The sequence below is a fragment of the Dasypus novemcinctus genome, chromosome 19, assembly GCF_030445035.2.
Source record: "Dasypus novemcinctus isolate mDasNov1 chromosome 19, mDasNov1.1.hap2, whole genome shotgun sequence".
NCBI lineage: Eukaryota > Metazoa > Chordata > Mammalia > Cingulata > Dasypodidae > Dasypus > Dasypus novemcinctus.
The window spans coordinates 32091175-32111961 of record NC_080691.1 but is presented as its reverse complement, the minus strand read 5'-3'; the positions used below and the strand labels follow the sequence as shown (position 1 = coordinate 32111961).

The window sequence follows — 20787 nt, the reverse complement described above, 5'->3', positions numbered from 1 at the left end:
TGCTAGCTATGTCACCTTGTCCATTACTTCACCTCGCAATGCCTCAGTTTCCTCATCTTTCAAATGGGAATAATACCACCTACCACACAGGGTTGTTTTGAGAAGTCATTAATTCCATATGTAAAGTGCTTAGAACAGTGCCTGACACATAGTAAGTGCTCAATAAATGCCAGCTGTATTTATTGTCATAGGTATTTAACAAGGGCTGGCAAAGGCCCTGGGGGAGGCTCTGATTTTGAACTCTGACAGACCTGGGGCTTGAATCCCAGCTTGGCTCTTCACAAGCTGTGTGATCTTGGGCAAGTTACTTAACCTCAATCAGCTTCAATTTTCTCCTCTGTGAAATGCGGGTAATAAGGAAACCTACTCTATAGCTATGGTCATAGCTATATGATGGCTGGTTGCTAGGAGACACTGGTAACTTCCGGCTGCTCTTATATTGTCATTGTTCCCCTCCCCTCTCCTCAGCCTGCCCCCCTTCCCCAGATGCTCTCCCCTCTTACCTCGCTCCTCCTCTTTCTCCCGGATGGCTCTCCCCTTGAGGGCTCTGCTCCAGGCTCCCCCGTAGTCACCCAGCTTGGCTCTCTCATTTCCGTCCTTGCCCTTGAACCAGGGTCCATATCTGCGTGCAATGCTGGAGGCTTCTCCAGGGTCCCGGAAGCCTCTGCCCAGATGCAAGTCACCCAAGAAGGGCAGCTCAGCACCCTCGGCAGGGACACCCATGGCAGGGTTGGCCTGGTTCTGGGAGACGGCTGGCTGGCCCACGAAGCCAGAGTGAAGGAAGACGAGGCTCCCGGCGGTCAGGTAGAGTGCCAGGAAGGTAAAGAAGCGCAGGGGTCTCCGGCGGAAGTACCGCTGGAATTTGAGCCACAGCTTGGCCATAGCGGGATCATTCCGGACTGGCTCGTTGGAGCTTTGCCTGGGGGTATTAGGAGGGGCCAGTGGGGGGCTTGGTTGGAGCTTCTGGTTCCCAGAAGTTGGAACTTCTGGGAGTCTTCAATCTTATCTCCTCTGTGAAGATGATACCAGGACCAGAGGGGATGGGGAAGTCCAGCACTAAGGCCAAGAGAAGGGAGAAAGCTCACCACTGGCCCTGAGGTCCAGGTGACCTTCTTTGGACAAACAAATAGATTTTGAGGGACAGGACACTCTGGAGTTGGTCCCGTTTTTCTACATCTTTTCTTCGCCTCAGAGAGTTCTCAAACTACTTTGAAAATATTCTTTCAATTGGAGTAGGATTTCGAGGGTCACCAGCAGTGGCAGTTCACATTTGGCCTTTTCTCCTGGCTCCACAGGCCTGCCAAGGCTGGATTATTTCACTGAGGGTGCTTTTCCTAGTCTCTTCCCCACCTGGGGACCGAGCTCTGTGTGTCCACCTCGTGGAGGCAGAAATGGGCGACTTGCCATTCGGTCAGGCATCGGGGCTCAGGGCGGCCACCTGCAAAACAGCCAAGACACAGGCGTGAGAAGCACAGAACTCCAAGAGTCCTTCAGCAGACCCCAGGGGAGATGCAGTTTGGAGAGGGGAAGGAGCCACCAATGGGACAAAGTGCACTGGGAGTAGAAGTCCAGGCCTAAGGCTTCTAAAAAACTGTCTCTTTTCATTAAGCCAAGCTGGAAATTGGGGGCTTGAATCCTACTGGCCCCTAGCTTTGGACAAACGCTATCTTGGACAAGCACAGGTTTATGTGGGATAATTTGTCCCACATTTCCTATATATTTGTCAACTATATAATAATTCATGGGTTACTTTAAATCCAAAAGGTACTTTCTAGCTCCTTACTGCACTGCCTTATTGACATGGATGAATCTAAAGCAGATCAAATTCATTCCTTTTTAACCCCAATAAATATTTAGTGAGTACCTATTATGTTTCAGGCACTGTCATGGTGACAAGGCTAGGAACCAGGGACACCAAGACCCTGCTTTCATGGGACTTGCATTCTAGTGGAGAGATCAAATCTATATCCCCTCTTTTATATGTATCCTTTCATTTGTTCTCCTCCACATTCCTATCAAAGGTAATATTTCCCCCATTTTACAGATAAGAAACCTGAGGCTGCACATCTGGTAAACGGTGGAGTTGGAATTAGAACCCAGATTGTCCAAAACCAAACTCAAGCTCCTAACCACTATGACTCTGCCCCTTTTCCCTTCTGGTCTTTTTCATTTTTTAAAGGAGGTACTGGAAAGCAGATGCTCAACCACAGAGCTATACCCACTCCCTCTTGTGGTCTTGATACTGCCCAGAGGGTGCTTTTGCCTGACACACACAGAAACTAATACTGAGTCACCAGGATTTCAAGAAAAGATAGTGTGTTATTTGCGTTTATTGTGTGTTGGGTCAGCAAGGAGACTGGCAAACCTCACATCAGTCTGTTGAACAAAATTGGTGCTGGGGTTTTATACCATCTGGGGGAGGTGGGCTTAAGGGAGTGGCTAAGCGTGGGGTGAGATGACCTGAGTCAATCCAGTATGGAAGAGATGGGGTAAAACGGAACGTGCTCTGTTGCAGTTATGTTTGGTCCTAAAATGGAGGTCTAGCATGCTCTGTGACTAGAAACATAAATTTGGTTTGTTTACATATTGGAACATTCTGACCCGGGTGTTAAAGATGCCTTCTTCAAAATCTTTAAAAAGTAAATGGTTCATGGGGTTTCCACAGATATTCAATGCTTGTGGCCATGGAGATAGTTTTCTATGATCAGAGTGAAGTTACATATAGTTACTTTATGATAGGCAAATTTCCCCCATGAGGCTGCAAATCCCATGGTTGCAAATATATGAGCAAAAATTAAGTACAGGGAAGAAGATGTGGCTTGAGTGATTGAGCTTCCGCCTACCACATGGGAGGTCCTGGGTTTGGTTCCCAGTGTCTCCTGGAGAAGGCGAGCTGGTGCAACAGGCAGGTGTGGTGAGGTGACACAACAAGATGATGCAACAAAGAGACACAAAGAGGAAAGACAATGAGAGACACAACAAAGCAGGGAGTGGCAGTGGCTCAAGCAATTGAGCACCTCTCTCCCACCTGTGAGGTCCCAGGTTCCATTCCCTGTGCCTCCTAAAGAGAAGATGAGCAGTACAGGGAGCATACAGGAAATGGACCCAGAGAACAGACAGAAACTGCAAACAATGGGGGGAGGGGAGAATAAATAAATAAATCTTAAAAAAAAAAATTAAGCCTAATGCTTTTGTCAGGGCTTGGGAGACCAAAAGAGGAGTCTAGATATCTGTACAGGCAATGTCTATGCCATGTTTTCTGGTTATCAAAACACAGAAGAATATGTACCCTGGTGGGGCACAAACTTGGGTCTCTTATTGATTCCACGTAGCCATGTGGCTGGTTTTTAGGGAGTGGATGTCCTTAGAGTTTTCAAGAGCATTGCTGCTCAGGCTTTGCACACCATGGCAGCTTGTGACATCTGGTCAAGACCACATAAGAGCCTGCTCCAGAAGGACCTCCCAACTCCACTTGAAATCTCTTAGCCATAGGAACACGATTTTGTTTTAACATTTCCCCATTTTGATCAAGAGACTTCTTTGAAAGCATCACTGACCAAAATTTGGTATTAATCCTTTGATGCCAAGCAGACTCATCCCTGGGAGTCACATCCCACATAGAGGGAAAGGTAGTGAGTTTATTTGTAGAGTTTGCTTAGAGAGAGAGACCACAATTGAGCAACAAGGAGCTATTTCTTCAGGGGGTGACTCTTAGGCATTAATTATAATTAAACTTAGTTTCATCGTGACAGATATAAGTTTCATAAATGCAGCTTCAGGGTCAAGGGCTTGGCTTTTCAGCATAGTTCCTTTTATGAGGAGGGCTCAAATATTCCAGAGTTTATTTTCATAGTTCTCCCTGTTATATGTTCAAATGGGGATACTTTGTTTTCTAAAAAGAAGGAGATCTTAGATTTAGACCTTCCAAAGTTTCTTATTTACAATTTCAGTACATTGGGAGCCCCTCTCCCAGGCAGGAAAATTTAATAGTTCCATGCTTTCTGTCCCCAGTCCCGACATTGCAAATATCATTTTATTTTATATCCAAAACACTCTGAAATACATCAGGATATTATATCAACCTGTACAGAATGATCTTATTCCCTATTCTAAGTTCCATGTCAAATAAAACTGAGTTAGGGTGTCTAAGAAATTGACCAGACAAGTTAAATCAGATACTGTATAATAAATTCTCTTCTTCTTTGGTCATAGAAATTGAAGCCCTAAAATACATCAATATCATCCTTTACCCTCTCTTCTGATTCACTTTGGTCCTACCAGATCACCCCCATACATATCCCCAAATGAAGTCTTTTTTGAAACAAGTCAATTTAATTGATACATATTAATAAAGCACACAATTTATCCAAAGTGTACAGTTAATGGTATTTGGTATAAAAATGTAGTTGTGCATTCATCACAAACAAGAAAATTCCTTACCTTTCAATCTCTCTGTTTCTCCTGCTGTATATAACTGCTATTTCTGGCTATACTTGCAAAATTATTTATTTGTTCATTAAGCAATTTTATTGAGATATATTCACATTCTATATGATCCATCCAAAGTGTATAATTGATGGCTGTTTTTTAGCTGCTAAAAAGTCCTTTATTGTAAAATTGTAAAAGAAACAGAAAAATAGATCGAAAGGAAACATGAATTTTAAAAGAGAGTGCCAGGACAGGTTAGATTTAATGTAATCAATTACAAAAAAACATTTATAAATGTGAACAATTCAAATATATGAAATTAATTATAACATTCTAATTTTTATACTACAGCTCTCTTGGACATAATCTCTAAGAATGAAATAAATTATTGGTTTGGTTATTTAATATCCATTTAAGCCACAATTCTTTCTAGATAATCAAATTCCTATTTGAGAATTCGTCACATCTTATTGGAATGAATTATAGCAGATAATTTGCCAACTCATAATTTTATGAGGCAGAAAAATTCAAAATCTTGTTCAATTATAGTCATGCTAAGTCATTATTGATCCAGATAGATTATTTTATTTAAATAGTATACATAAGAAAGGGTTAAAGAAAAGTATCCAAAAATATCTCTTCTCTAGAAATAATAAAGCAAGTGTTTATTTTGTATGAAAAAAATTACAGAATACTGATCACAGAAACAATTTGCCAGTTGTACTGAGTAAGTATTGTTCATATACTATAATATTGTTATTTTACATTTATCTGGTTTACTCCAGTTCTTTTTTGGTTACTATTTGCATGAAATATCTTTTTCCAGTCTTTCACTTTTACCCTGGTTGTGTCCTTATGTCTGAGGTGGGTCTCTTGTAGACAACATATAGACAATTCATTTATTTTTAATCCATTCTATCAGTCTATGTCTTTTGATTGGGGAGTTTGATCTATTAACATTCAGTGTTATTACTGTAAAGGCATTACTTACGTCATCCATTTTGTCCTTCAGCTCTCCATTTCTTTAAGGCACGCATTGCAAAAAGATGTGGGTGGGTCCATTTTTACCCAGAACATTTTTCAAAACGTCCAAAACCGTTTCAAACAAAAGTTCCTAGCATGTTTGCAGTGTGCACCGGGCGCCTTCAGAGAACAAATGCCCCCAAGAGCACCTGCCGCCCTGGGCTTCCCACGCGGCCGGGAGGGGCGTGTGGCTTGCTGGCTGTTTTTCAGCATCTTCCTATCCTTTAGTTTATCCTTTAGTTTACCCTTCCTAATAATATTCATTTCTAAACTCTTCTCCAAATCTCTTTCCTTTGTTTTTTCCTTTCAGGCTGTAGCACCCCTCTTTAGTATCTCTTGCAAATCTGGTCTTTTGGTAACATATTCTATCAGTTTTTGTTTGTCTGCGTAGACTTTGAACTTACCTTCACTTTTGAAGGGCAGTTTTGCTGAATACAGAAATCTTGACTGGCAGTTTTTCTCTTTCGGTACCTTAAATATATCATACCACTTCCTTCTTTCCTCCATGGTTTCTGATGAGAGGCTGGCACTTAATCTTACTGAGTTTCCCTTGCATGTGATGCTTAGCTTTTCTCTTGCTGCTTTGAAAATCCTCTTTACCTCTGATATTTGTCATTCTGAATTGCAGGTGTCTCAGGGTAGGTCTACTGTGATTTATTCTGTTTGGGGTGCACTATCCTTGGATATGGATATTATTGTCCTTCAAAAGGGTTGAGAAGTGTTCATTATTTCCTCAAATATTCTTTTTGCCCCTTTTCTGTTCTTTTCTACTTCTGGGACAGCAATAATGCAAATGTTTGTGCGTTTCATGTTGTCATTCAGTTCCCTGAGACTCTGTTCTGTTTTTTTCCATTTTCTTCTCTTTCTGTTCTCCTGTCTTTTCCAGTTCAGATGTTCTGTCTTCAAAATCACTAATTCTGTCTTCAAGCAATTCATATCTGCTCTTCTGTGCCTCATGTATTTTTAAACTCATCCATTATGTCTTTCATTCTCATAAAGTCTGTTACTTCTCTTTGCAGACTTTCAAATTGTTCTTCATGCACTCCCAGTGTCTTCTTAATATCCTTTATTTCTTTAGTCCTATTTTTCTTAAATTCTTTGAAGTGATTTAGGAGAGTTATGTGATTATCAGTGATTAATTATATTAAATCCTGTATGTCTTCAGGCTATTTGGTTTGTTCTTTTGGCTGAGCCATTTCTTCCTGTTTCCTCGTATGGGTTGTAATTTTTTGCTGATGCCTAGGCATCTTGATATGTTGGTGAATTTACTCTCATGGCTAATCTCTCTCTCTTGCTATTTTTTTTCCCACAGATCTTATTTAATATTCGGTTCAACTTATTCTCAGCCTTTAAATTTTCTCAGTGCAAGGTTTCAAAATTGGGCCAGGAATTTGCTACTGGGGTGCAGATTTTTTCCCAGGGGATGGATATAGACAGCACAGTTTTTATCCATGCAATTTCCAGACAGGCCAGCAGATGGTGCTAGTGAGCACACCTTTCCACAGAGATGTTTCAGTCTAGGCTTTCTTGTGTTCCTGTGTTGAATCTCCAGATCGGAGATTCAAAGCAGGCTCTGCTGGCCAAATTCACTGAAGAAAAGCAACCTGATTTCCCCTCACTTTTCCCTTGAAACAGCTGATGGAAAGGATGTCTGTTCCCCTCTCAGTTGGCTGCAGTGAGTCAGAGGTTTTACTCTGGCTTAATATCTTGGGGGTGGGGGAGGGGAGCCCTTTCTACCACCATGGAGACTTGGTAATTCACATTTGTCATTTCAGCTTCTTTCTCTCTGTCCCTCACCCTCCTGGCTGTTGTGTAGCACTGGTCTGGTCTGCTGATCCCCATAGCAGGTCTCTCAGACAGCTTTTGGCTCTTTCTCCATTTTTTTTCTGCCTTTTAGGCCATTGCCATCTTCCCCTGATCCCTTTTTCAGCTTCTTCAACAATTGCTGTATGGGGTAATGCTGCTCCTTCAGGACTTCCAGAGCTGGAAAACTCTGAGCCTCAGGGGCCACACAGACCCTCAAAGTTCCACATACACATATGGAGCAAAGCACCCTAAAATTTAGAAATAATAACCAAAACCCAAAACAAATGTTAGTGCTACATGTACTTACAATCTAGACCCTAATTCCCTTATTCACATTTCCTGAATGTGGCTATTTCTAGGAAAAAAACATTTTACATTTAAATTATTTTGAGGTTATCAACCATAGGCCACAGCAGAAATTTTGTTCTGTCTCACCTTTATACTTTTGTCAGGGTTCTGTTTATTAACAGGTAGAACATAATCTATATATTAGATTTGCTTCTCTTTTAAAATCCCTCCTTGTTGAAGTTGAAGCTTTAACCTGTAGCGGGCTGCATGTACTTTTAGAGAAGCATCAGAGTAAGACAATGTCCCTAGCAGGATTTGGTTGTTCTTGCGACATATAGTATTTCCAAAGAATAAATAAAATTATGACTAATAACATTATACTGTTCTCCAATATCATGAAGATTAGGATCAGGACCTATTATTGACAGTGAGAATGTTGCCAAATCTCTAGTAATTCTATATCATTTCTAAATAGCTATATGAATAACACTTAACTTATACAAATTCAACTTACAAAAGATTAGAAAATCTCTTTCAATTTGACAATATTTCCCATGCAACCCATAACGTATCAAATGAATTTAACTTTTTCTGGTACCTCCTGTTTTGCAAGGTAAAGGAACAAATCCCCTGTGATTTTCCTGGGGCCCACTAGAAAATACATTAAAAAAATTTAGTGTTTGGCCTTGAGAAAATAGAATGTCAAAAGTCATCAGGTTTTAATACAGAAGAGTTGGTCACTGTGAAACATTTTTTTTTTTAGGAGATACTGGAGATTGAACTCAGGACCTCACACATGTGAAGCAGGCACTCAACCACTGAGTTATATCTGCTCCCCAATGAGAGTTGGTCTTTCTGTTCATTTTTGCTTTTAGGAGGTTCCAGGGATCAAACCCAGGACCTCATACATGGGAAGCAGGCACTCAACCACTTGAGTTACGTCCACTCCCCCTTATGTTAGGGAAAGACTTAGTTCATTTAAAAGTGAGCAGACTTGTTTTCTAAAACAATAAAGGATGATAAGGTCAATATAAACATCAATAAGAATATTATTCTGATATGACAGTTTTTGTCTTCGAGGCACTGTACCAGATGGGAAAAAGAAACTTTTACACTTTCTTTCCAAGAGCAGCCTAGTAATCGAAGGAAACTTCATCATTTTAACAGAGAAAAACAAACTCTAGTTTTTGTATGAATTTGCTGTTTAATACGAAAGCTCTTAATGATTACATATAAGCCGAGGCTGAGTGCATGCCTGGGCAGTGGCAGGCCTCAGGCTCAGTCCTCCTCCCTGTTCCAGCGCCACGTCTTCAGTCATGAACCGGTTTGGTACCGGGTTGGTGGGAGCCATGCCGGCTCCAATGCCACCACCGCGAACAAGCAGCAATGAAAACCTGGATGAAATCGATAGGTCTTTGGATGAGATAATCAGATTGAATTGAGAGGAAGGAAAGAAGCAGAATTTTCCAAGACTAAATAGAAGACTTCAACAAAGTGGTACCTGGCAATGAGACGGCAATGGGAAAATCCAACAGAATTCTGGTTTTGGTAAAAATGGTGTGAGCCAAAAAGGAAGAGTCACGCCTGGAAAGAGACGTCCTTATGGAGTAGTCACTGGCCCTGCAGCTTGGAGAGCAACTGGAATTCAAAAGAGAATTAGTCCTATGAATCAACCCCTTTTAAGTGACAAGAATATAGAGCGATATTTTCCTGTGTTAAAAAGGAAGGCAAATCTCCTGAGACAAAACCAAGTGCAGAGGAAACCAGCTGCAGTTCTCAAGAGACTGAACCAATTAAACAGAAAAAATAGCACTCCAGCCAATACTACCAGAAGTGGAAATCAATTAAGCCATCAGAAAGACACATATCAGGCAACTTTTCCTTTCGAGGCCTGAAGGTTCAGGCCCAGTTGAACACTGAGCAAGTGCTAGACCACCTAGCAGCAAAGAGAACTCATCACTGGCAGACTTCTCAACAAATGGAGGAATTTTAACTGTGTCCATTGACAATCCCGGAGCACTGAAGTGCCCTGAAACTCAGAAACCACAATTAACTTGTGCTGCTGTGCCTCATTCTTGGCAAGGCAGAAGCAATGTGATATAAAGAAAGTTCCCAGAGGTGTCCCCCTACAACTTGACATAGTGTTGGAAAACAGACAGGGATGACTTTGAACGAGTGATTTGGGATCCTGAAGGAACAAAGAGCCACCCTCCTGTTCAACAAAAGGAGACCGCTTTATAACCATGGAATAGATCCCATGTCAGAGGGACTTTTTAGTGACGACTCTGTTCGAAAATTTCAATTGCTTTTTTATTAAGAGTTTGTCACAGAAATTCAGGAAACTTTATTGCAAAACATTCATAAAGCTAAATAACTATTTTTTATGTTAAAAAAAAAAAAACATGTATAAAATCATGCCCTGAAAGAATAACAGTGAATATTATATGGATCTGTTCTTAAAGTTTTCATGGTTGGTACAGTGTAACATTCCTGCATTTAACTTCTCTGGTTTCTCATGCAGCAGAAGAAAGACAAAGATGGAAATTGATTATTTTTATGATAATGGTATTTAGTATTTCGTTTCCTGTGTCTATTTTTTAAATTTTGCCATGGTAAATCTTGGTCTTTGGAAATATGAGTAGGTTCCTTTGTTGCTGTCACTTATACTTTAATGGTGTATGTAATAAGTGTAGTTACTTTTTCTTCAGTAGAATTTAAAAATTCATTAGAATTCCAGTTTGGGGTTTGAAGATTTATAGGAATGTCTGGAATTCAGTTTTTTTTTTTTAGGTAGTGTGAAGTTAATCTCCAAGATTGGTAAATCTTTAGTTCACAAACTTTTAACAACAAAAAATGTGGCTGTATGCGTTAGGCTCAGTTTAAGATGTTGGTCTTTGAAGGCTGTAAATGCATTTTTCCAAAGTTACCTGATAGGGCCCTGGAGGAGAAGGTCCAATGTGAAAAATCTGACAGTTTGGGTTTAGTAAATGAAGAAAAGCAGGAGAGGAAGTAGCAGGTTGAAGAACAGGTCAAAGGTATTCTGTTTGGATATAGTCAAAACATTTTGCAAGTATGAATGTTCGTATTTGGGCCAGGAACAATACATTTTAGACTGGTTAGAATTACTGGTAACTTATTTGAAAGCAAAGGAAAAAAACAACTGGACATGAGTTTGCCATCTCCAGAACAATTTGTGAAAATATGGTGTAAAGGTAGTTTTCATTTTTCTGTTGAGTTAGTTTAAATATTGTACAGAGTTATTATTAATGTCATTTTTTGTTCTTAAATTCTTTTATTTTTATTTTTGTCTTTATTTTTTAATCTTACATTAAAAAAAATGAGGCCCCCATATGTCCCCACACCCCCCTCACCCCACTCCTCCCATAACAACAACCTCCTCCATCATCATGGGACACCCAATGCACCTGGTGAACACATCTCTGAGCACTGCTGCACCACATGGTCAATGGTCCACATCACAGTTTACACTCTCCCCCAGTCCACCCAGTGGGCCATGGGAGGACACACAATGTTCAGCAACTGTCCCTGCAGTACCACCCAGGACAACTCCATTAATGCCATTTTTGAAAGCCTTAAAAATCATCCAATATTGACATTAAGTCAATCAAGCAACACAAGGTCTTTGGTATATTAAATTTTTGTTCTTTGTGTATCTCTAATTTAATTTTCCTTTTAAATATAAAAATTTGTCTTTGGTACAACTAAAATAAATAAATAAATACTTATATATATAAATCTATCAAATCTTAGCCAGTACTGACTGCGACAAAAATTGTTTCGGTTTTATTCTACATATTCCTGTTTCTCATTTTGGGAAAACCAGTCATTTTACTATAGGACTATATTTTACCACTTTTCCTTATCAAAGCACATTCTGCATACTTTATATACCTAATATCTGCATACTTTAAGTTACCAAAAGGATCTTTGAATCATCTTTAAACATCTTACATAACACAAGTATTCTTAAAGTGTCCCAAAGTAATCTCAATTTTGTTAAGTACAGGTTTACAATTTACCTCATTTTTAAAAAAGATTTATTTATTTATTTATATCTCTCCCCTTCCCCCTGCACCCGGTTGTCTGTTCTCTGTGTCTATTTGCTGCATCTTCTTTGTCCGCTTCTGTTGTTGTCAGCAGTATGGGAATCTGTGTTTCTTTTTGTTGCGTCATCTTGTTGTGTCAATTCTCCATGTGAGCAGTGCCATTCCTGGGCAGGTGCACTTTCTTTCCCGCTGGGTGGCTCTCCTTATGGGGTGCGCTCCTTGCGCGTGGGGCTTCCCTATGCGGGGGACACCCCTGCGTGGCACGGCACTCCTTGCACGCATCAGCACTGTGCATGGGCCAGCTCTACACGGGTCAAGGAGGCCTGGGGTTTGAACCGCCGACCTCCCAGGTGGTAGACGGATGCCCTAACCACTGGGCCAAGTCTGCCACCTTTACCTCATTTTAAAGATGTAATAAATATAATGTTAGCTTATTTTATTAGTAAACCTACATAAATTTAGGGAGAACATACCTAAATAGAATAAAAGTACAGGTTTTTATTGTATTTAACACTGATAACTCAGAAGACAAAGCGGTTTTAGGGGATGGTTTTCAGAAATATTGTTTTTCTCAGTATTCTAGTGAGATATACTATGACTAATTTCCATAACAGTTAGGGAGATCTAGTTTATTATTAAGGCTAAGCTATGATTTAATTGCAGGCTTATAAAAGCAGCCAGCGTTTTTCTATTTTTCCTTCATTTCAGGTTAAAACGCTCTTTGTTTAAAACATTTCAAACTTATGAATAACCAACCTCAAAAACATACCAATTATCAGGCTATGGAAAATATATTACAAATGCTTAATTTGTCTAAGCATAATCCAGAAAAACTCTTCTATAACTCTCAAGGACATGTTTCTTTACTTACTGGATCTTTTGAAATTTGGTAATGTATTCAATTACCCCCTGCTATAGTGGCTACCGTCACAAAAGTATTAGAGGAAAAATAATCCCAAATAGGGAAATTCCCTCGGAATGCCACAGTGAGGAATGCTTTTATAGGACAAATGGTATTTTCCAATATTTCATTGTGTTTATCACCTTCAATCCTCAGGATTAGTAGAAAGAGCTCCAAACCAAACCCGCACTTCCCCCAATGCTGCCCTGGCTGGCTTGGTTTGTAAACCCACCATTTGAATTATTTCTGTATTCTGAGAGGAGGGTTTATGAGGCAGGGGCTTTAAGATAAATAAGGGGGCCCTAGTATCTATTAGAGCTCATATATCTCCACTTCTAATTGTTTCTAATTATCAAATCTATTTGCCTAAAGATGTGATATGGTAGAGTGGACTTACTGATATTCTATTCATGAACTATTGTGATTAGTAATCAAAGAAAATGTGGCATTGGTGTGGAGAAAGTGGCCATGGTGGCTACTGGGGGTAGGGAGTGGGAGGAAGAGATGTGATGTGGGGGCATTTTTGGGGGTTGGAGTTGTCCTGGGTGGTGCTACAGGGACAGTTACTGGACATTGTATGTCTTCCCATGGCCCACTGGGTGGACTGTGGGAGAGTGTGGGCTATGACCACGAGGTGCAGCGGTGCTCAGAGATGTATTCACCAAGTGCAATGAATGTCTCATGATGATGGAGGAGGTTGTTGTTATGGGGGAAGGAGTGGGGTGAGGGGGGAGGGGGGTATATGGGGACCTCATATTTTTTTAATGTAACATTAAAAAAAAAAAGATGTGATACAGGCAATAGGAGAAGCTTCTGCCATTTCCCAGGGAAGCCATAACAGTCACATTGAAAGGCACTTTGCTTTCCTAGAGGGCAAAGACTATTGGGAGCTGGGGTTGCTGTTGTTTCAGGAAGCTCCTGGCAGTCTGCTCTCCAATGCCAGGCTGTCTACAGCAATCACAAGCACTAGCGCCTCGAACCCAGCCCAGAAGGCCTGGACAGTCAGGGCCAGGAGCTGCAGACAATCGCTCAAGCTTGATAATGTACCTACATTTTTTAAAAAAAAGATTTATTTTTATTTATTTCTTCCCACACCCTCGCTGTTTGCATTTGCTGGGTTGTTCGTTGTGTGCTGGTCTTTTTTTAGGAGGCACCAGGAACCAAACTTGTGACCTCCCATATGGGAAGGAGGTGCTAATCACTTGAGCCCCCATGCTCCTTGTTTTGTTGTTTCTCTCATTATGTTTTCCTCCATGTGTCTCTTGTTGTGTCATCTTGCTGTCTTGCTTGTCTTCTTTAGGAGGCACTGGGAACAGAACCCGTACTTCCCCTGTGGTGGGTGGGAGCTCAGTCACTTGAGCCACATTCGCTTCCCGGCACCTAGATTTTTAAAACACTTGGATTTAATGCTGTGAAAACTCCTTTTACATTGGAATTATTAGAAATTCAGTTTCTTTAAATTCTTTAACTCCAGGAGTATTTATATATGGGTGTGTGTGTGTGTGTATATATATACACACTTATTTATCTTTAAGCAATTTGCATAGAGCTCTTTCAAGAATTTTTTATTTGTTATTTTGTTATTACCATCTGGAGATATGAAATATATATATATTAAACAAATAGACACAAATGGAAAGCTTATAGCTTCAATTAAAAGTCTCTACCCATGACTCAGACACAATACCACAGAAACACAGAAATAGGAGCTTATTAGCGTAAACTATAATTTTGTACCTTTTCTGCAAATGTGACAGCCCTGACTTGATTCTTAGTTACAGCATGGACACACTCTGGAAAGGGGAGTCGGAAAATGGCGCACTAATGAATAATCTCATAACTGGAATACCAATAGGAGGGAGACCAGAATGGAACTCAAATCCACAACCAGAGACCAGAGTGGAACTTGAACCCACAACCACAACATGGGCACTTTAGTGACTGTTGTATGCTTGGGACTTCTACCCAGTAATAACCTGGTTGGACTAAGTGGGACTTGGACTCACAATCCTAATTGGTAACAGCTAAATTGGACTTGAACCCACAAGCCCAACCAGTAATCAGGTTGGGCTAAGATGGGACTTGAACCCACAGCCCTAACCAGTAACCAGGCTGGGCTAAGATGGGACTTGAACCCACAATCCTAACCCAGTAACCAGAGTGGAACTCAAACCCATGACCTGAGACCAGACAGGTTTTGCTTAAGAGTAGACATCTTTACCCAGAACTGTTTCTTCTCTCAAAATTAAATTGTGCCAAAGGGCCGAATTAAGAGATACCGATGGGGACAGGAGACAGTCCCAGTTGTGGAGCCTCTAGACTAACTGGTTAGGCAGCTGCTCAGGGCCGATGACTGGAAAACTCCACTCTGCAGGTGCTGTGGGGCATCGGGTAGGGGTTTTTGTGACCATTCCTTCATGGCTGCCAAATTGAAACTGCCCAAAGGGTCCGTCTGCCCAAGATGCACAGAGGCCAATACCAGGATTTCTAGGAAACACAGAGCCTATTCCAAGCTGGGCCAGCAAGGAGCCTGGAGGCAAGCCTCAGATCAGTCTCCCTGAACAATATGGGTGCTGGGGCTTCTGACTTCAGGGAAGGTGGGCTTAAGGGTGTGGCTAATGTGGGGTGAGACGACCTGTGTCATTCCAGTTTGGGTAGCAGAGTTAACAGTGCATGCTCTGTTGCAATTATGCTTGGTACTATATTGGCCCTAGCATGCTCTGTGACTGGAACTGGTTAGAGCTGGCTTCAGAAACTTCAGAAACCTGGAGGCAAGCCTATCAATAACCATGAAGAGGTGGGCGTTTGAATGAAAGTTTCTAGAAACTTCTACAAACCAGTAAGAAAGGGACTGCTCTGAAAAGTGGATTAGTAAGTGGCAGTTTCAGTCTGGACTGCATCTGGGAATTCAGAGCCAGCCCCCAAAACAGCAGCCCCCATCTCCACTGCCTCCCAGTTACGAGTAGTGGCTCATGCCTCATGTCAGGGCCTCTCAGAGTATGTTCTGAGGAGTATCTTCTGTAGAAGACTGGGAGGCTAGTTAAACATGAAGTTTCCTGAACTCTTCCACCATAATCTCTGGTTGAGGGAGAAACTGACAGGCATGACATAGTTCACTGAGGTGATGGCAATGAGCAAAGAAGTTTGAGAATCACTGCTTTGCAAGTAAATGTTCAGGACCATTAGTTACAGGAAAAAAACAAAATATAAATAGGAAAATAGAAGGGAAACTCTACTTGACTCATGCTGTTCCATATTAGCACCAGCAGGGGGCTCCAGGACAATCTTAGACAATGCATGGGTTTCCATCATCAGCCAATGGATGAACTTGAGCAGCTCCTCTGAATGCAGACAGCATTATGGGAGTTTCCCTGTGGTTCAAGGTAGTCTGCCATTCCTCCATATGCATCACCACCCATTCAGCAACTAACTACTATGCACAAACTATCAGTGGCCACCATTCTAGGCACTTGGAAAAAGATAAGTGAACAAAATGGATAAAAATCCATGCCCTTGTGGAGCCAAACTACCCATCCGTCCCTCTATCCCTCCATCCAACTGTCCATCATTCTTTCATCCATCCATCAATCCTCCCACCCACCCTTCTATGAAGTCATCCATCTATCCACCATTAATCTACTGATTAACCCATCCATCTGTCCATCCATTTCTCCATCCTCCCATCCATCTGAACTGTAGTAAACCATCCTTCCATACAACTCTCCAACCATCCATTCCTCCATTTAAAAAAATGTGCTGATTGCCAATGGTGTGTATGATTGAGATATAGAAATAATGAGAATCCCTGATCTCAGAGAATTCAGAGTCTACTGGGGTGAAAAGCAACTTCAATAATCAGGATACTTGGTAGACAATGATAAGTTCTATAGTAGATCTTTGTACAAGATATAGAACAGCAATTAATATTAATAGCTAATGTTTATTATATGCTAGAAAAAGTTCCAAACACATACATGCTTTCAGTTCTCCTAACAACTCTGAGAGAGACAGTATTATCTGTATCTATTTTACAGAGGAGGGGCATGAGGTAACTTGTCTAGGGCCACACAGCAGGCAAGTAGCTGAGTGGGTTTTGAGCCCAGGACTGCCTGCCTTTAGAGCCCGTACTTATCACCATGTGTCCCTACTGGTCTCGTGTCCCTTTGAGAAGCTGATGAATACTATAGACATATGCCCAGTAAAGCTCTTGTACATGAGTTCACAGCCTTTGGCTTACAGTACCTGAGGGTTTTTGGAGCCCAGGGAAGACACAATCTGCAACTGCCTGGGGTGATCAAAGAGGGTTCTTTCCAAGGGAGGGCTTCTTGCAGGAGGAGTTGGGGTTCTTTGGGTGAAGAAACAGCAGAAGGGCATTCCGGAGAGAAGGCACAGTACACATCAAGGGCAAATGGCTGGGGTGGAAGGAACAGAGGAGCTTGGAGAATGGGGCCACAGAGCTGAAGCAGTGGGCAGGTGTAGGAGGCTGTGTTCTGGTGGTGTGTCAGGAACCCACTGATGTTTCAGGACCATGTCGACACTTTAGAAAGGGCACTCTTACCAGCCTGAACTCCTCCCGGCTGTGGGTGGCACCCTGTGGAATTCTGAATAGATCTCGCACACATCCAGGCATTTCTGCAGCTGGCCCAGTGGCCCTCATGGGATGAAAAGGGGCACACCACCCCTTCAGAAGCATCCAGGCAAGAGCATGGGCTCTAGAGGCAGACTGACCTGAGTGTAAACCCTGCTTCTTCCACCCACCCACGAGTGACTTGGGCAAGACACATCAGCTCAGATTCCTCCCCTGTTAAATGGGCTCACCACCCTCAACCCCCAAAAAGATACTGCTCAGAGGACTGAATGTAAAACAGTAGGAAGAGTGTCTGGCACCTAGTAGGTGCTTGAGAAAAGCTCTCCCCTTCGAGCCTTTTGCTGCAGCAGTACATCTACCACCATGGAGATGGCAAAGCTTTCGTCTGTTGTGCTCCCTGTGACTTCTGGCCTCTCTGAGGATATTTCTGGGTCTAGTCCTTTCTCGTTGCTCCCTTCTTGTTCTTTTACATCTCGACACATCTTTCCTCTAAGTGGGTGCCAAATGCATTTTAAGAGGATAATGAGCTCATTAGAAGTTGGCAGGGAACTGAAAGAAGCTGAGACATTGGAGTCGGGGGGCGGGCTGGGGGCCCCTGAAGAGGAGACTGAGGCAGGCGCTGCCCGCCCCACCCCCACTTTCAGGGCTCCCTATCCTCCCGGGGAGGGAAGGCCTCAGCCATCTCACCAGCCTGTCAGTGCCAGAAGGGGAGGGAAAGCACCCTGGCAAGTTACCCCTTGCGAGTAGGACAGTATCTGCTCTGCCATCACCTTCTCCCCAGCCTCTGGCACATACTAGACCCCCAAGAAGCACTGGTGGAAGAAACGAGAGAAAAGAGTCCAGGGAACTGGGCTCCCTCAGGGCTTGACAACCAGTGATGTCCTCAGAGAACTGTAAATTCTGGGTGGTCCTGGGGTTCAGAGCCCCTCAAGAGCCACAGTCCCAGCTTCCCAAGGGAACCCCAAAGAGTCCTCTGCCTCCCATGCCAGTCAGTCATTGTCTCTCCGGCTCTGCCTCTTTTTCTTCTTACTTTCCTGCCTCCCTCTCTCTCTCTTTTCATCTATCTCTCCCTATCTCTGTCTCTCTTCTTCTCTCTTCCTATTTATTCTCTCCAGGCATAAATTATCCCCTAAAGGGAACAGGGAAATGAAGGTAACCACCATCTGTTGAATACACATTCCATGCCAGATGTGGTGTTTAAAGGTTTACAAACATGCTTCCACACACTGTGGGCAGGCTCGATGACCCTCCCTAGCCCACTGGAGGCTGTCTACAGTCTTGGGGGCTGTGCTTCCCCTCTCAGAGTCTCCACTTGTGCTTCCATGTTGGGGTCATGATTGCATTAACATCCCCTCCTGTCATGGGTGTGTGTGACCTGGGCAGATCCCTCCTCTCTGAGCTACACTTTTCTCATCATGAAATCTCCTCAAAGGGTCATGGGAGGGTTTCATGACCGCTTAGTGGAGTCCACACCATGGAGAGGAGGCTGTCACCACTTCACCCCTCTTCACTGGCCATGAGATCCCCCTCGGTGCCTCAGTGGGGACATGGTGGGACGTGGTGGACAGCCCCTCACTGCCTGACTCCTCACAGGGATGAGACCGAGAGGCCCCCCTTGCAGGATGGCAGCGTCTGGCGACTGCACTTCGCGTTTCCAGCTGGAGCTTCAAAGTGTCCAAACACAGCCTATTTTTAGCAGCAGAATGAACTTCTAGTGTGGAGCTGCCAAGGGAAAGACTGGCAGAGCTGCCCTGAGGGAAGGGAAGGAGGAGGCATCTGCCTGCCCCAAGGTTCCTCCTCTGGGAGTGGCCCAAGTGCTTCCCCTTCCAGACTCCCAGGGGCAGGGAGGGCAGGATGAAGCCCCTGGGGCCTGCTAGTTAGAGAGGTGGGCAGCAAGTCGCAACCCCGCCATGACCCCTAGAGCCTGACTTGGGGGCACAGGCAGGCTGGCGAGACAGGGCAGGCCCAGGGACTGGCTGACCCCTGAGCTTCCGAGCTTGGCCAAGAAACAGCTGTGCCGGTTGGTGAAGGTTTGGTTTCTTCACAGTTCTGGGTGGGATACCCATCTGGGGATCTCTGAGAACTGGGAAGCCCAAGTCAGAAGACAAATTTTGATCTTGGCCTAGAGATAAAAGAATCTGAAATCACAAGGGAGCCCCTTATTTCCTTGTGCCACGTAATCTTCACGTAATCTCTTGAGGGGGTGTTAACCTTTCTGTGCCTCAGTCTCCTCATCCTCAGAATGGGGTTAACAATAGTATTTATTGCTTAGGATTGTTGTAAGGATTAAAGAATAAATATATGCAAGTGTTACCTAGGTCTTACCTCTTACTATAATTATTCATATATAATAACATGTGATTTTGCCTGCCCAGCACCTCTTTTTCTTGTATAAGGATCCCATTTTCCTTTGTGGAGCTTCTTCCTCCTCAGTGCTCAGTTTGTGTGGTTGGGGTAGAATGGATTTCCCACACCCACTGCTGTAGACATTCTCATCCAGGTGTCTTGATACTTGTGCACAAGAATTTAGGTAGGATATAGGTGTTTGGGTAGGACAGACGCACATACAATTAGGAGTGAGATTTCTAGATCTAATTCTATGTGTATCTTTGACTATCCTAGGCAATGCTAATTTGTTTTCCAAAGGGGGTTGTAGTTACAACTCACTCTAGTGGAGTTTGAGATTTCCTGTTGCTCCAAATACATGTCCACCCTTAATGTGGCCAGTGCCCTTCATTGCTGCCTGTCCGGTGGATCTGAAGCAGAAGCTATATGTGTCCCACCTACAGAGTTAACTTCCAACTGCCTGTGTCTTCATCTCTTTGTCTGAGAACGTTCTCCAAAGGGCTGGAAGCTTCTATGCCCTGGTGACTGGCAGGCTGGGAGTGTTAGGGAATTAACATTTGGAAGTAGCCTCAATCAAAGATCCACGGCCATCAGCCATATGGGATCTAAGCCCCCTCTTGATTTAGAGGTGGAGTGGACTTCGCCAACTCAGGGTCCACAGGATGGAGGAATAAAATATGAATGAGAGTGGACTTACTGGAACTCTACTATAGAATTATTGTGACTCTAGCAATGGAAGAAATCATAGCATTGATGTGGAGATGTGGCTGCGGAAGTTGCTGAGGGAAGAGAGAGGGAAAAAGAGGTGTGATATAGGGGCATTTTTAGGACTCGGCGTTGTCCTGAATGATATTGCAGGGACAGATGCAGGACATTATATATCCTGTCATAACCCACTAAATGGACTGGGAGAGAGTGTAAACTACAACATAAACCATAATCCATGCTATGTAGCAGTGTTCCAAAATGTACTCATCAAATGCAAATGAATGTATCATGCTAATGAAAGAATAAAAAAAAAAAGACCAATGGGAGTTGGTGTATAACCACCCCAGCTCCCTCGCCCCTTGGACAGAATTACTCTGAGGCTTATGATTGCATAGGTTCCTTGAGTTCCCCCAGTGAGATTTGGCCTCAGTCGCCCTCAGTGGTAGTTGGCCCAATAGCACGCCATTTATTTTTCTTGGTTTCTTCCCTTCTCTGTCTCACCTCCCCACTCAGAGGAGGGAAGGTCAGTGGATCTTCACTTCTTAAACTACTTACAAGTGGTATTGATTACTTGGAATATACCATGATTTATTTAACCCTTTCCTTTTTGCTGCCTGTGTATAATAGTCCCA

The 20787-nt window shown here is 42.8% G+C and overlaps 1 protein-coding gene and 1 pseudogene across 6 annotated transcripts in view; one reads left to right on the top strand and one right to left on the bottom strand.

Annotated features, from left to right (window-relative positions):
• WSCD2 (WSC domain containing 2) overlaps positions 1-20787 on the bottom strand; it is a 348664-nt gene that overhangs the window by 79118 nt on the left and 248759 nt on the right. For 4 of the 6 annotated variants that reach the window (XM_071209824.1, XM_071209825.1, XM_058281479.1 and 1 more), the window contains one exon: positions 504-1438. In XM_071209824.1, the coding sequence (XP_071065925.1) occupies positions 504-882 (379 nt within the window). In that variant the 5' untranslated portion in view covers positions 883-1438. Of the gene's footprint in view, positions 1-503; positions 1439-9046; positions 9184-20787 lie in introns of all 6 variants that reach the window. The other 2 variants (XM_058281478.2, XM_058281481.1) reach the window with 1 other exon arrangement.
• On the top strand, positions 8839-9797 carry LOC101427677 (UAP56-interacting factor-like; annotated as a pseudogene).